Genomic DNA, 16,809 nt, shown 5'->3' on the forward strand with positions numbered 1-16,809 from the left:
TACCCTGGGCCCACAACAGCAATAGCATCACACATTGGCTGCCAAAATGGATTGGTTTTCGTGATGCTGAGAGGTAAGTCGCTCCAAAAAATACACCTCCCCATGACTCTATCTGCTTCTTGCTTCTCCTTTTTTTTAACAAGCGATTTTATGCCAGGTTGTGCTCCAACGCCTGTTCGTGGAACAAAAAATGATGACCTCGCACTCACACTAGCAGTAGCATGTGATGGTGTGCCAGTTGTGGAGCCCCTCCCACTAGGGCCACTAGGCCGACTACCCTCAACACCAAAATCAGGAGAAGATATCCCGAAAGATCTACCTGCACGTTCAACTTTGTTTCTTTCCGCCTCTTCCTTCTTTCTGTCCTTTTATTCAATTGCCTCAAGAGCTTTTTGTATAAGCTCCGGACTAGAAACTGTACAAAGCCCAACATCATGTCCACTGAGTCTAGCAAGATGGTATTTCAGTCGTGTAATCCCACCTGTCATCTTGTCCCCACACAATTTGCATGTAAGATATGCACGATTTGTTCCACCATCAGGGCTCCCATACTCCCAAAATGGGTCCAAGGCTTTTGGCATATTTGTATTTTGTAGTGGGCTAACTCAAAAGGAAACCTAGAAAATTTTGGAATTAGTAACTTAATAAGTAATACGAAAGTTTCAAATTACAAATAACCACATCATTTTACAAAACAATTTTAACTTGACTGTTGAATAGAAGTGTAATACAAGTTGACTGTTGAATACTCTTGAACAAAAGAGTATGAACATGTTGTAACGTGAGGTATCCAAATGGCACATGAAACACATAGCAAATTGGCATGGAATGAGAACAATTTCTTTCAGAATTATGCCAAGCATGGGAAAAATATATAACTGTTATAACTTATAACTTATACCACTGTTGTCACGCTGTGCATAATTATAAATCACAAGAGTCCAATTCCAAAACCACACAATGCAACATTCAGAAATTTTAAAAACATACATCAGGTTATCTTTAAGAAAACATGTTCTCATACATGATCTAGTGCAAAAACAAAAAGAAAACAACACCCACAGAATTCTGACCCATGTAATTATAATTAATAATTATCATGTGTTGCCATATATATTATATGCCAATATGGTAATGGGCCCTATTAGGATTGCAAAACATTTACGGAATCAGCTGAACCCAGAATAGTTGATCACCAAATGGGCTCTCAGAAATTAGAATCATCTACATCTTAGAACTGTGGTATCAATAACACACTGCCACACAGGTAAAAGTGTAAAGTTTTCAATCTTAATTTCAATTCACAAAGTTGCACGCATTGGCATTCCTTAAATGACATAACGGTGCCTAGCCATCGTTATAATTCCTTGAAGCAGTTAATCAACAAAATATTGAAAAGGAAACACAGAGATTGCTACATTTGAATATACAATGGAAGGAGAGTAACATTTATCACCTACAAGGAAAAACAGGACCTTATTCAAATATATTTTGAAGCAGTTAGTGCAGGATCGTTGGGTACCAGTACCACACGAAGCACATACTCAAGAGTCAAAACGATGCTATTCATCATAAGTGACATTGCCAATGTGTTGGGCACACAGTCTTAAATCGGGCTTTCTCCTCATGCGTATTAATTTGAATTACTCTTTCATGGTGCAAGTCAGATTTCTTAAAAATACGTACCTGTATTGGCAAATATTGGCTTCAAACCCTCCTTGGCAGCAACCTTCCAGCGCTCAGAAAAAACCAAAATGACTTCAAAAAGACCAAAAATCGATTTATATAGCCCGCGCGTATTGTTTTCAGGGTCACCCGCGATATTTAAGGTCGTCGCGCGATATTTTCAAATATATCGCCGAAATATCGTAAATCTCGCGCAATTTTAAAAACTGGAAAATATCGCGATATTTGGTCGGCGATATTTCGTCTGGCCGAAAATATCGCGATATTTACGAATATCGCCGATATCTCGGCGATATTATCAACACTGAGCAGTGGTGATGAGTTTGATCATGAAGAGCAGTGTTCATGTTGATCATTGATATGTAAACTTCTTGTAGGCCATTGGCCCCATAGCTTGTAGAATTTTTTTTGGACTCTAGAAGCCATTTAAATTTTAGAGCCTCATTAACGGTGTATTTTGTTGCTGATATGTATTGCACGGGATGCCATTTTGATATATTCAGCCTTACATGTTATATAAATGAGAAAGCTTCGCATGTTTTTTCTCTATTGGTTTGGGATCATGGTTTTAAATCTTTAAAATAGTTTTATTTTTCATTAAAAATTAATTATTTCATGTATTTTTTTATAGACTGGTTCATTGAGATCTGACCAATCTGGATTTTCTGGTTTCGGTTCCAAAACCGGTTTAATAGGTGGACTAGTCTAGTCACCGGTTCCGGTTTTGAATACTATGTTCTGAGGGAGCCGTGTTACAAGTTCCGGTTTTGTATTTTTCCTTGTATCTCTGTCAGTGAAAAACCCAGATTTTCTAAATTAATAGATGACAAAGAATTGTTGTGGGTGAATTATTTTTGCGATGTGTGATTGATCTCTCTGATTTAATTTTTACTGCATATATTTAATTCTTGAAGTTAAAAATACCAGTGATTTTATTTTTCGGTGATTCAATATTTACTTGGGTAAATAAATAAATTGTCGAGGATAAAATAAACTGCCATAAGAAAATAAATTGGGCTGGTATTAGAAATTTAACATAGACAATATTAAAGACATAAATGACAAAAGTAGGTAAACTTGCAATATTTGTGCTATTTAGACATGCATGCGACTACGACAACTATTTGTCACCAAAAATAACTAGCATATGAATCGACACCCTTATAGATTGAACACATAATTAGGGACATAGGTGGAGTCAACAATTATGTAATCATGTTGGAGTGTCAACATTCTTGTCATCAGGATTATTCCTAATTCCATCCTCTAGTGTGAGCTACGTTCTATAGAAGAAGGTATTAGAAATCGGGCTGGTATTAGAAATTTAACATAGACAATATTAAAGACATACATGACAAAAGTAGGTAAACTTGCAATGTTTGTGCTATTTAGACATCCACATTACTACGATAACTATTTGTCACCAAAAATAACTGGCATATGAATCGACACCTTTATAGATTGAACACATAATTAGGGACATAGGTGGAATCAACAATGATGTACTCAAGTTGGAGTGTCAACATTCTTGTCATTAGGATTATTCCTAATTCCATCCTCTAGTGTGAGCTACATTCTATAGAAGAAGGTTTATGTGTGGAGGAGCTCCATCGGGCTGGTATTAGAAATTTAACATAGACAATATTAAAGACATACATGACAAAAGTAGGTAAACTTGCAATGTTTGTGCTATTTAGACATCCACATTACTACGATAACTATTTGTCACCAAAAATAACTGGCATATGAATCGACACCTTTATAGATTGAACACATAATTAGGGACATAGGTGGAATCAACAATGATGTACTCAAGTTGGAGTGTCAACATTCTTGTCATTAGGATTATTCCTAATTCCATCCTCTAGTGTGAGCTACATTCTATAGAAGAAGGTTTATGTGTGGAGGAGCTCCATCTTTTGAGTTTTTTGTGTGTACATATGAGACTCTATCGAGTTGCCAAGATTAAGTGGACACATAAAGATAAATCTTTTAACTTGAACATGCATGATAACATTTTCTGTATAGTCATATTTTGTTAACAATAACAGTGAATCAGTAACTTCAAAGTTCAGAGGACTAATTTGGGAAAGACCCAAAATCAAACTATTCACCTCAATTTCAAGATATTCAAAGATTACTGCCCTTTTGGGCTTGTAGGATTTTTTCTCAACACGAATGTTCAACTTGTACAAATTTTTGCCACATGGGCTAACATGTCTCCGGACGATAGACTTCGGGTGAAAGGGGAATTAAACCCGCTAGCTTCCACTCGAGCTATTGTCCTTCGACTTGTGTTGAGATTCTGAATCTCTGTAAAGAAAGTAGCATTTTATGATTTTTTCCTTTTTGAAGTTTATTTCTTGATTGATGCTTGAGTGGAAGCTAAAAAGTACCTTTTGAGTCAATTGGTTATTTCTAAAAGTAATTATTGTATCGTGTTTGGTTTCAGTATCAGTCTATTCTTTTGCGTTTATTATCAGCATATGTTTGATTATTTACACAATTCTTTTGCACACTTCTTTCATGTCTATGGTGCATTATTACTGGATATCTAACTAATAACCATTGGGGTTTTAGGAATATGCATAGCACTGTATCTGTGGCATCGGTGCAAAAACCTGAACGCAATCAGGGGAAGCGCTATAAGAGTCGATGGGAGCCTGCTGTTGAAGAGAAACCAGACAAAGAACAAGGATCTGCTGTAAATCATGGATTCAGCAAGGAAGGGGTGTGGAATCCCTTGAAAGAAGGGCAGGAACAAGGAGTTGCTGTAAATCATGGGTTCAGCAAGGAAAGGGTGTGGAATCCCTTGAAAGAAGGGCAGAGTAAGGTAAATCTCTCTTTTAGTCTAACACCTAAGAATTCTTAGGAATTTAGTTTCAGAACATAGATAAATGTATAAAGCCAGAAGTATGTAAGTTACATTGTTCTGAATTGGTTTACAGTTGTTACAGAGTCCATAATGCATGTGATGCAGGTAGCTGCAGTAAATGGAGTATGGAACAAGAGCACACAATTACACATGCAGAAACCATTTGATTCAAACAAAATGTCTGCACGGCCAATAAAGAAGGCACGGAAAGGTGATGACCCAACTGCTGATGGATCTGGGGATAGTCCTAGTGATACTGATGAAGAATCTTGGCGAGGTGGGCTTTGTTTTGGTTCTCGAGGATTTACTGAAACACTAGAAGAGAGGAAACGGAGAGAAAGCAGGACTAAACGTTTTGATAAAGAAAATGGAAGAGGTGCAAAGACTAAAGAGCCTGCAATTATATTGAATGGAACTGCAAGTGGTGCAACAACTAAGAGCTATGGACATAGTGGTGGAGGGGCAGTTGAAGACATTGGCTGGGATTCTCTAACGGTCAAAGGAACATGCCAGGAAATAGAGAAGCGCTACTTGCGGCTTACATCTGCTCCTGATCCAAATACCGTAATGACATTTTCGTTATTGGTGTCTAATTTGAAATTCATGGTTGAAATTGTTTCTCATCTTTTCTAGTGCCTGATGATGCTTACATTTCTGTCAAATTATATTTCTACCAGGTATTTATTTGGTTGTATTCTTTCCTGTACAGGTCAGGCCAGAAGAAGTCTTGCAAGAAGCTTTGGCCATGGTGCAGAATTCACCAAAGACTTATTTATATAAATGTGACCAGTTGAAGTCAATTCGTCAAGATCTTACAGTGCAGCGTATTAGAAATGAATTTACAGTAAAGGTTAGTGTGGATTTTGAGCAGTTAATCTCTGAATGCTAGTTTGTTATACTTGATAAAAATATTGTTCTAAAGTAATTCTCTTGCTTTTGTGAAAGGGTCAAAATCATTTTTTAAATATGATTATACTAATAGATAAATATCTTATGAAATCAGTGCTATTATCTAATAGTTTGTCTTGTCTGAAAACTAAGTGAACACGGCACACCTAATCTCTAAAGATTTGTTTCAAACTTCCCAACCTAGTAAGATCCCAATTTTAAGTCAATATTAATATATTACTTTTCTCTATAGTTGCGAGACTGGAAGTGAGCAACAGGATCCTCTCAAGCAATTGATCTATTTACCCCTGGTTGGAGGGTTACATGATTTGTTATTTTCATTTGTCCTGTTGATGATTTATTCTGTACTAGGTTGTCAATTTATACCTATATTCATGAATATTTCTGCATTGATATTCAGACAACTTGCATTCTAAACGTTGGCTCTGTGTCATTTATTTTACCAATGCTTGGGTTGAACTTCTGTTTCTTGGCAAATATTTTCGATAAAAACTTTTCTGCCATTAGTGATCTCATACTTTCCTTGCGTTGTAGTCTTTATTGGTCACATCTTGAATGAACTATTCTTGAGAAAGGCTTGCAACTGGAAATTTTCATGGTTCTTATAGTTTCTGTATTTCTCATCCAGTTTGAACACTCATTTTCTTTATCCTTGAAAACTATTAATATATATTGACGTAAAAAGCTTCTACTCCTTTCAATGTACAGAAATCTAAATTACCAGGAAACGGAAATGGATATCAATACGGATTCTTGATCCACGAGATTTTTGAAAAGGCAGGATCTGGATATGTGGTGGGGAAATGCCATGTACAAAAAATACAATAATAATTTTTTTAATTTTAAAAAACATATTCAAAGCTAGAAATCAAAACCTTTCATGAATCACAACAATGGAACTGAAATCAGTAGATAATTCATAAATATGAAGATTGAAATCAAGATGCATCATGCTTTAGACAAAAAGGATAATTATAAAATACAAAATTTAGTGTCTCATCAATGATCATTTTATTGATATGATGATGTAGAGTAGGTCTAACTACGTGTCCAAAAATGGGTTTACATGCTCATAATTTGAATATTTTGACTCTACATCATGATCAACCTGTCATCTCCCTTGAAATTTGCGTTAAAATCTAAAAATTCCCAGCTCGTTACAGTAGTAAGAATATTGTACATTGTTTGAGAACATGCTATAGTCTATGTATCATACTGTTGTAAGAGCACTCTTCACCTAGAGTTGGAGGACAACACAGCTATCCTTTGTACACTATATATTGTTATCTACGTATTGTCTCAAAACTTTCCTCTTAGCATTATAAAAAAGTGAAAATGAAAACTTTGATGTGTTAGACCTTTCCTACTAGCATTATCATGTGATATATGACCTATAGGTAATTATTAACTAATTTATACGACTATACAGCCCACAAATTACAAGTAAGTAAGCTATCTAAAAATGTAAATTGAATATTTTCTTTTTAGGGTTTCAAAAAGGTAGCAAATATCCTTACAAAATAAATAAATAAACCAAAAACTCTGATGTGTTTTCTTGGGATTCGGTGTGTGAGGGATAGTTGCACAGGATCTATTTTAGTACCATGGGATCTGTTGCCAGGTTTGAAGGATCCAATTACGTGGTGGATGTACACAGTTCTGGGTGAATCTGTATCTAAAAACGTGGGTCCGTGGACCCAACATCAAGACCCGATGGATCCAATAAAACAATCAAAATTTGTATCATATAATATTAATAAATCATTCTTAGGTGTTTTGATCGAATTTACGGCATGAAAAAAATTTGATTCTACATTTTCAACATAAACAAATGATTTATTAATTATTTTTGGTGGCAATGTCCACCAGTTTTTAAGAATTTTGCTTCCTTTGGAATTTTCCGTGTTTGGTTGGGGTTATAAGACATTTGTCAACACAAATGTCCATGGTTGATAAACAACTTAAAGTGCTGAAAACCAACTTCAGCTGGACAAGAAATTGAAGCATTAGAAGCAATTATATCCATGTCTGTTGTTAGAGATGGATCAAGAATACTTTTTAAAGTTGACGGCAAGTTAAATTTTCAATGCAGATAGATATGTTGATATTGTGAGGGAAATTTACTCCAACTGCTTAGGAGGCTACAAAAGACACATCGAGCCTTAGCGTTCGAACCAAATATTGGGATAGGATGGCCTCATCTCTTCTAGTTATTGAGTTGATTGTTGGATGGGATTTTATTATGGTGGAGTAGGATGGTGATTGCTCTGTAGAGGCTTAGGTTGTGATTAATGGTTTAGAAAAGCAGGTTATGTCCCATTGTAAGGACATTCTTTAGATTTTTGACCACAACTGGAAACAAAAGGGTATTGACTATGGTGGTTGGTTCACTTGGACCAATTATAGAAAGGGATGGGATAGGGTTCAAATTCGGCTAGATTGATTGGGAGTGTATGACCTTTCAAGGTAAACTTTGCTCCATGGATGTGACAGGATTAGATCATCTATCAATTTAGATTGTGATTTTGTTGCGTCCCAGGTTGATTTTCCTCCTCCTCTATTCTAGCTTAATGTGTCCCATTGGAGTTAGAGGAATCTCCAATCCTAGTTCGGAGAGCGTAGAACCTCTTAGCTTGGTTGATGGGTTTTTAGGGGTGGATCCTTTGGTGGGAGGCTACTGGTTGTCATACTATTAATTTTATGAGAGGTTTGGGTAGAATAACAACCTTCAAGTGTAGAAGGGAGTTGTTGTTGTCTTGGCAATGCCTCGAGGAGATTTTCATCTTTCTTGAAAAGGATCTTTATAATGAGACTTCACAAAATAGAGGACTAGTGCTAGGGATTCTTGGGTTTGTTCACGTTTTCATGGGGGATGAGGCATACAAGTTCTATTTTGACTTCCTCAAGAGGAACGTGGTTGTTAGAAAGGTGTTTGGTTTGCATAGTGTTGATGGTTCTATTGTTGAAAACCTTCTTGAGGTCCTAGGTATGTCTAGGTCTCATTTTGGAAATATTTTTGCTCCTTGTGCTTTGATAGGTGGGGTGGTGGTTGCCAATGATGCTTGTTGTAGGGTTGTCCCTTCCAAGGTTTCTAGTGGTGATTTGGATAGGTTGGGTAGATTTTCAAGGGAGGAGCTTTATGTTGATTTGACTTCCATGTAGAAAGGCAAGTGGCTAAGTATGGTTGGTCTTCCTTGAGAGTTCTACAAGGTCATGTGGGGCACCATTGGTGATGATTTTTGTTGTTTGGCTTTTGAAGTGTTCATTTTAGTTTGCTGTCTAGAGTTCCTTAATTTGGGGTCGGTCAAATTCCTAAGGATGTACCCAGAGATTCCAATGAGGGTTGGTCGGCTATTACTTTGGTCATAATTGCTTATAAAATCATGACGAACTTGCTAAGTCTTTGTCTTTGAGAATTTGCTTGGTTAATAGATATGTGGCGCAAAGAGTAGATTGGTTTTGTCCAAGGGAGATTCATTCTTGACATTATGGTTTTTGCATTCACTATGGATTGGGCTAGAGAGACTAGTTAGTGGTACCTTATTTTGAAAATTGAATTTGACAAGACTTGTGATTAGATTTATTGGTATATCAATTTGAAGGTTCTACGTGCTTGGTGTTTGGACCTCATTTTGTTGCTATGCTGAGCACCCTATTTGCTGGTGCTTCAATCTTTGTTTTTATCAATAACTTCTTGTCCTAGTGGATTTTCTTAAAATGGTCCATTTGTAAGGGGTGCTTGTTGACTCCTTATTTGTATGTGTTGATAGAAAACACTTTAGGTTACTTGTTGGAGGCTACATGTATTGTGAGGCACGTTCATGTTTTCTACTCTCAAGTGGTTTAGTGATGATTAGTAACTTTGTAGATGATTAGTGGTTTAGTGGTGATTAATAACCACTTTGTTGAATGGGGATTTAGTTGATTGGGTTGTTGTATGATTGGATACATTTTTTGCTTTGTTTGGCCTTGTCTCTCTCTTGCACTGCATTTAGAGCTTAGTTTTTACTGCAGAGGCATGGGACTGGTACTTGTACTTGGCCTATTGTTCATTGGAGTGCGTAGCATCCATTAGTCTCTGGTTTGTTCTGAATGTTGGTACGTTGGTGTCTCAAATCTTCTAACATCCGTTGCCATTATGTTTCATTGCATTTGCCTCCCCGCTTTGAAATATCCCTTGAACACACTTGGTCACCTTCTACCTACACAACAAGTGCTGAATAGGATCATCAGAGAGGACATCTATAGGCAGTTTGTGAGGGTCACTTGGATTAACCCCTAGGGTGGGTTACGCTTAAAAATGGCTTTCTATGTTGAATACTTCATGGTTGTGAGAGATTGACTCATTATTTGACCTATTTATGCATTTTTCCATTGGATGCATGCTTTACGGATACCCTCGTGCTAGTTTAGAGTTGGGTCTTATAGATTATAGATTGAGAGTGACCACTAGATTAGTTGCTTGGATAGGGTATGCTAGTTGTGCCATCTCCAAGAGGTAGATGCTGAGGAGCACTTTCTCTTCTGTTGTCCAGTTTATTATGAGATCCAAGGGTGGTTCCTCTATTTTTTCCATGAGATATAGACACCTTGTCGATTCATTATATACCCCAACCAGAGATGCTTGGCATTATATATCCATGCTTCCATCCTTCAACCACATCCACTCTAGGGATCGACTTCTGGGTAGGTTACCTTTTTTTACAGTGCTCTTGACTTAGGGCACCAAGCAACAGAGGGAGACAAAGATTAGTGATGACATGGGGCTCCATTCCTGTCCCATTGAGATCCTAAAGATGCCACCAAATCAAACCTTGTTCTAGTAGTCAGTTTAGTCGCACGTTGAGACCCTCTAGACCTTAGTGACAAGCCCTTCCTTGTAGATAGTCACATAGTACTCACCCGAGCCCCTTGCATCCTTATTCTTCAAGACAAACATCTATGTCGAGTTTTCTCCAGTCAACCTCAAATGTTAGGAGAGAGAGCTCTAGTGATCTAGGATTGCCTCTCACAGTTGGTACCAAAGGCCAATGTGCCACTCATCTTTTACATCCTTCTCTTAGACTATCTCTTCGTTCTTTGGAGATGGCCATCTAGGGTTTTAGATTAGTATGTTCATTTTCTTCTTGATTTTTTGTCTTATATAGGAGCCACATTAGCGTTCCTACTTTGTATCAACATCATTGTTCCTATCACAGTCCCATTGACATACTTTTGTGGTCATTAGTTGAACATTAATACGTTTATCTTTGTCCTTATGGTTAGTGCTTACAAGATGGATTTTTGGTTAATTGGGTTGGTTGGATTCATCACTAGGTTAGGTTCTTGCAATTTGGTATTATATTTTCTTTGGGGTCATTGTTTGGTATTTGGGTATTCCTTTTGGGTTGGTCTTTGCCAATATTTATATGGCTCAAGTGTCTTCATTGGCTTCAGAACAAGTTTATGTTTGACATTGTAAGGATCATCCCTTTATAGGGATGTTGATTATTGTTGGTCGTGTTTTATAGGCTTCTCATGCCTACAATGTCTCTTGGTGGTCCCCTAGTAGGGCCTAGTTTTGGTGGCTTGAGAAGATTTTCAGGGAGTAATTGTGATCCAAGTATGGTGGAGAGGGGTCTTCCTTTGGTTGCATGGGATATGTGTGCTATGCCTAAGGATGAGAGGGGCCTTGGTTTGGTTGATGTTGCCACCTATGGTAGTAGTCTTGCGGCCAAGTGGGTGGTGTGGTAACTTGATGGTTCATTACTTTGGTAGGTCTTATTATGGCATCAAGTGATGTCTACTCAACGTTCAGGTAGAGTTTGAGGGGCCGTTTAGTTTATGTGATATTTTCTTGTTGCCCCATTTATTTAAGGTGTCGGTCTCCTCATTTCTAGGAGCACATGGTGAGTTTGGAAAGATGATGCAAGTTTGGTTTGTTGTCATTGGGAATGTAGCAAGGCAAATTGGGATTTAACTTGTCTTTCTAATTTGGAGTTGGAGGGTTTAAGGTTTTTGTGATGTGGAGTTTCCTTGCTATTAGGCTTGTAGGTTTAGCAAGGGGATTTTTTTGGGGAGACTTGTAGGATTTTGTCTCCCTTCTAGGAGTGGCGTTTTCTTGCTTAGGAGTATGTCCCATTGCCCCTGATCTTCTTTGGCATATGGTCGTGAGAGGGCTTAATTTGGAGTTTGAGATATTCAAAATGAATATTGGGATGTCTAGGCTATTTTGGAGGGATTGAGGGATGTAGCTTTGGTCAACTGCATCTCTAGTATGACTCGTATTGATTGTACTCAGTGCTTAATTAGAATCATCTATTATACTCAATCATTAATGCATGTTGGGTGTCCAATGATCTGGAGGATAGAAGGGTGAATAGACTTTACAGTATTTGGTTGATTTGATTTATTATAAGCTGAGAGTTTTTACTTGGTTAGTACTTTATTAGGGGATTCCGTCCAAGACTTGGCTGGCTAAAAGCAAATTTTCTGATGGATGCTGTCCTATTTTCAATCTCTTAGAGACAATGAAACATATTTCTTGGTAGTATCTAGTTTGCTAAACATTGCTGGACCTTGGAGTTATCTTGTAAATTAGTATTTAGTGTTGCCTAAGGGTATGATTCACTGGAATTCTGCATTGTTTGGAGTTTATTGCTCTTTGCTTTATGCTGCATTCTCTGGGATATGGCATTGCTTTTGGATCTCGACTTTATTTTGGAAAAATAAGTGCACATTCATTTTATCTTGAAGTCAGCCCTTTGTCTACCTTTTGTTCTATGTGCAGGGATGAGATATGCAATCAACACTTGGCTAAGGGCTCTCTGATGATCAAAGAAGCCCAATCTATGGATCCATCAGATTCTTCTGATTTCATTTCGGTTTTAGTAGCTAAAAGGAAGAGGCTATGATGATGTCCATTATAAGGTTTATTTTTCAAAAAAAAAGCTCTACAAAATTTGAGAAAGCGATTCAATTATTAGTGTTGAATTCATCTCAAGATGTTCAACCATTAGCTTGAGCACTATCACAGTCAGAATTAGTTCCTTGTTAGGATGAATAATCTTTAGTCCCTACTCTCCACTGTCTCCACTTTTGACTTTACGAATGCCACTCCTTGAATCCAACGAACAATTGCTACCATCTCTAGCAGAGCAACCATCTTTCAATGGAAACACTAATTCTGATACTTTATGGAGGCTTTGGTATTTATTTGTATGTTGAGGTTGGAAATATGCAATATGCATAGTTGTTGGATTTGCCTTAGGGCACACTGCACACATATCCATTTCTTCTCAAAATTGAGGAATCTTGGGTCCATATTGAAATCTTGGAATGTGTGATTTTTGCATCAAATCCATTTCAAAAATAGGATCTATTTCTGGTATAAGTGGATCTGATTCTGGTGATAGAGTTATGGCAGATTTAAAATTTAATTCAGATTTCAACGATAGCAATTTGTACCATCAAGATAAACAACCTCATCAAAACCTCAATTGCAGTGTTCTTATTGTGCTATGACATCTACCGTAACCCTTGATGCCAACTGGAAATGCTATAGGACATGTGCTCAAGAAGCTCGTTGTAAATATTAACAACTTTGGCAAGTTGGTCAATCACTTCATTACTAACACTCCTTGACTTGTTGGCTTGGATATGCATGTGTCAAATTATGAGCACTCCTGAAGTTTGGTCAAACCTGGGTGAGTCCATTAGACAGACCAGGCAGGATTAAGGAAGTTTGCTTAACTCAGAGAATCACAGACTTAGGCAGGAGTCTTTTAAAATCATTCTTCATTCTTGTTGCTTGTTTTTCATTGATTGAGAGGGTTGACTGTTTGGAGACTAGAATTCATGAGGATTGTTACCGCAAAATCTAGCAGCCCTAGTGCAAAGCCTCACTAGGCAACCTAGGTCTTCTAGCAACATGAGATCAACCACCATTATTACCTCAGTGACTTATCTTCAGCAATTTAGTGGTGGATATTATCCCCACAAGGGAGGCTTCACTACAAATGATCAGCAGCAAGATATTCAACTAAGGAGGGCTCATGGTGATGTAAGGTGTAATGATTGAAGGAAAAGGTACTGGATGAGCCTTCAAAGGCTGAGATAAGAGTTGTCTAGAGTTCAGGTACACTTTCCTAAGACCTTTATGATTAAGAGGAAGGCTGCTTTAAGTTAGGTTTGTATGATATGCATATTTAGGGGATGCAATGGCTTATAGCAGCTTAAAAAAATAGCCTATGAGTGATAAGATCAACAAAGGAGCAATGGCTATGAAGGAGGCAAGCTAGGGTTCCGTAAACAGTGGATTTTAATGGCTGAAAATGCTTATTACAGCAATTAAAATCAATATGCCCACCCTAATTTTGGAGTGCAAACATGCAATTAATGCTATATTTTGCCTTCTTATATTTATTAAATGCAATCCCCTTTAATAGGGCAATAACAAATGGACAATAAATTGCTATTAAATGCAAATTTAGGCTAGCCCTAACCCTAGTTACCATAAATTTAAGAGAAAAAGAATAAATTTAAATAACCACCACATACTACTTTTGCACCTTCTCTTAATTGGGCAACAGAGTCAATGATGGTGAGGTCAAAGATAGAGGAACTTGGACGAGGTGGGTGGAGGACTAAAATGACTCTTTTTGAAACCTTGGCGACTTTCTCTAAGTGGAGATTTATGATCAAAGGAGGGATACACAAAGTTCCTATGGTGGATCCTTGAAAACTGAGATTTTATAAAAGATATTGCACTTTTTAATATCGCACAAAGAAGCTAGAATTTCATAATTTTTCATATAAAATGAAAGAAAATCATCAATAAACTTACATCATTTGATCAAGAATCACTTCATCAATCCAATATAAGTCTCCTCATGCAAAATCATCCCATTCACTCCACCAAGATCACATTGCATTCATGAAAAAATATCAAGAGAGCTAGTACATACTTCTTAAGAGAGAGAGAAGTGTTGTGTAAGTGTGATGATTGACTCCCCTCTATTTATATGAGGGTAACCAAATAACTTTTCATTATTTTTCAAGTAAAATCACTAAAAATTTACTTGAGTGTTCAACTAGGCCTAAAGGTCACAAGTCGATCTTAAAATAGGTTCAATACATGATAAATACATCAAAATAGGCCACATGTATGGGAATAAAGGCTCTCCATGATGATGTCATCCTCTCAAAATAGATAATCTCTATCAAATAAGTGGCAAAGAGGCTCATGAGTGCTCCTCACTCCAAGAAATCATCAACGTGCATGGGTATATCTCCAAATAACTCCTCTTCCACCATGACACCTCTTCTACCATGACGCCATCTTTAAGAAGGCTTACTTCATCCTTCTAGTGCACATGGGGGTGATGTTGCCGGCATTGAGGCAAGTGTTGACACATGGGCATGGTGTACTAGCCCTTCTAACCCATCTCATTGATAACCATACTCATTTGGGCTTTGGAACAAGGCAACGTCCATCAAATAGGGTCAAGGCTAGCCTGTGGGTGTCTTGTAGCCATCTGGGCACATCAACAAACAAGCCAATGTCCTAGCTTCTTGGTACAACGTTTCATCATCTGTAGGTGTAGCAAGGGGCATACAACCAATTGTAGTCTCATCGAGGTCCAACGTACATGTCATAGCGGCAATGCTAGGGTTACAAGGTTGTATCTGCTTTCAACAATATGCGAAAACTCCCTTTGAATGGTGCTAGATAGGTGTCAAGCCTTCCTTCAAAGGATCTCTATTGTAGGAGTGATCAACCACTTAAAACATACCCTCAGGATCAAGTGAGATTAACATCATCAGGGACAAAATCCATTAAAATATCACTGTGAGCCATATTGAATGTTAGGGGCACCAAAATAGTTCACACAAAGCCTCGGCTTCCAATGCCCTTCTAGCTTAGGATTTGTAGGCAAGTTATCACATTTATGTTAGGGATGATTTTGTTCTTAACCTAATTAGGTGCTTCTAGCCCCCAAGGGGAAGGACATTACGCAGGTAGACCAGTGAATCCATATGTGCATGTGATAATGGTGGTGGAGTGGTAAATACTTCAAGGAAGATGGCCATAGCCATGGTACTTGCTAGAAAGGAGTCGAACATCTTTGGGTACTATAATGAGAAGTGGGAGCAATTGTGGAGGCATAAGTTATCCCTTTCCTTGGCCCACCTTTTCCACCCCTCTAGTGCACCTTTAATTTAATGGTTTTCCTTTCTTCTTGCAGAGCTTAGGAGGCCAAGCTTGCTCAATGTTTTTCCAATACCCCTTAAAGATGTAGCAATTTCTTGCTCATCACGGTTGGGACAATGAAGAGTTCCTTTTTAGATGAAACATAAAATGCAGAGGTAATGGGTGATGGCTAATGAGAGGAGTAAAGCTCATGCTAGGATTTTCCCCACGTGCTTACTATATCCCAACCATCTTTTGCATTTTTCTTTTCCTTAGTTTTGGCTTCATATGCTTTTATCATTCTTTCAGCTACATGAACCTCTTGGTGTAAGTTTTTGGGCCCTGACTCAGAGATGAGGATATAAGGGACCAGTCCTAATGACAAATGACAAGCGACCCAAATAATGGATGTGGATAATAAGGGAAATATGGAATGTGGTAAGTATGGAGTACCTTGGGCACACTACTTCAATCAGTGCCTCCTATTTGTGCCCCTCCAAAAGGAAGGATCTTAGGGGAGGTCACACTGGACTAGGGTAAAGGATAACCTCCTATATGAAGCATAGGAACAAGGGTACAATCAAGGGTGGTCAATTTTTCAGCTTGGCCTGTGATCCATATTTGTATTGCCCAAAACATTAAATGAAAGTACATGATTACAAAAATGGTCAATGTACTTTTTGATAGATGACCCATCTTCCTTCTAGAAGCATCTCAGATTGGAGAGAGCATTGACTGAAGCAAAAGTGGAGAGCTTTGATGTAAAGGTTTGTGGGCCATCATAAGGTTGTGAGCTCGCTAGCTGTCAAATGTGGAGAAATATTTTCTCCTATGGGTCACCCACTTTTTGGTGGGTAACAGGGCTACATCCTGATTTAAATTGTTGATAAATCTCATTGCCTAGTCTGAATATGAAAGCTAAACCACTGATTGCCTAGGTTCCTAGCTCCCCTGTGCTCCGGGGACTTGGGGACGAGAAGGGGTCGTTTCCCTCGCTCCCAAAAACCAGGGTACATAGGGGGACGTGCCAAGGGGACGTTTCCTTGTGTTGAGGGGTCGTTTCCGAAAAGGGGGTCGTGGGGGGTTGAGGGGGCGGGGTCGAGGGGGGACGTGGAGGGTCGAGGGGCATGATTTTTTTAAATAAACTTTTGTTTATAATTAAAATTTA

The 16,809-nt window shown here is 38.0% G+C and overlaps 1 protein-coding gene across 2 annotated transcripts in view; it reads left to right on the forward strand.

Annotated features, from left to right (window-relative positions):
* Positions 1-16,809, forward strand: part of SAC3A (SAC3/GANP/Nin1/mts3/eIF-3 p25 family) — a 93,790-nt gene that overhangs the window by 56,597 nt on the left and 20,384 nt on the right. For both annotated transcript variants that reach the window (XM_089437810.1, XM_089437809.1), the window contains exons 6-8: positions 4,267-4,519; positions 4,667-5,125; positions 5,271-5,411. In XM_089437810.1, the coding sequence (XP_089293936.1) occupies positions 4,267-4,519; positions 4,667-5,125; positions 5,271-5,411 (853 nt within the window). The remainder of the gene's footprint in view (positions 1-4,266; positions 4,520-4,666; positions 5,126-5,270; positions 5,412-16,809) is intronic.

The sequence above is a fragment of the Pinus tabuliformis genome, chromosome 9 (genome assembly GCF_031772625.1).
Source record: "Pinus tabuliformis cultivar Carrire ecotype Pingquan chromosome 9, CPIR1, whole genome shotgun sequence".
In the NCBI taxonomy this organism is placed as follows: Eukaryota; Viridiplantae; Streptophyta; class Pinopsida; order Pinales; family Pinaceae; genus Pinus; species Pinus tabuliformis.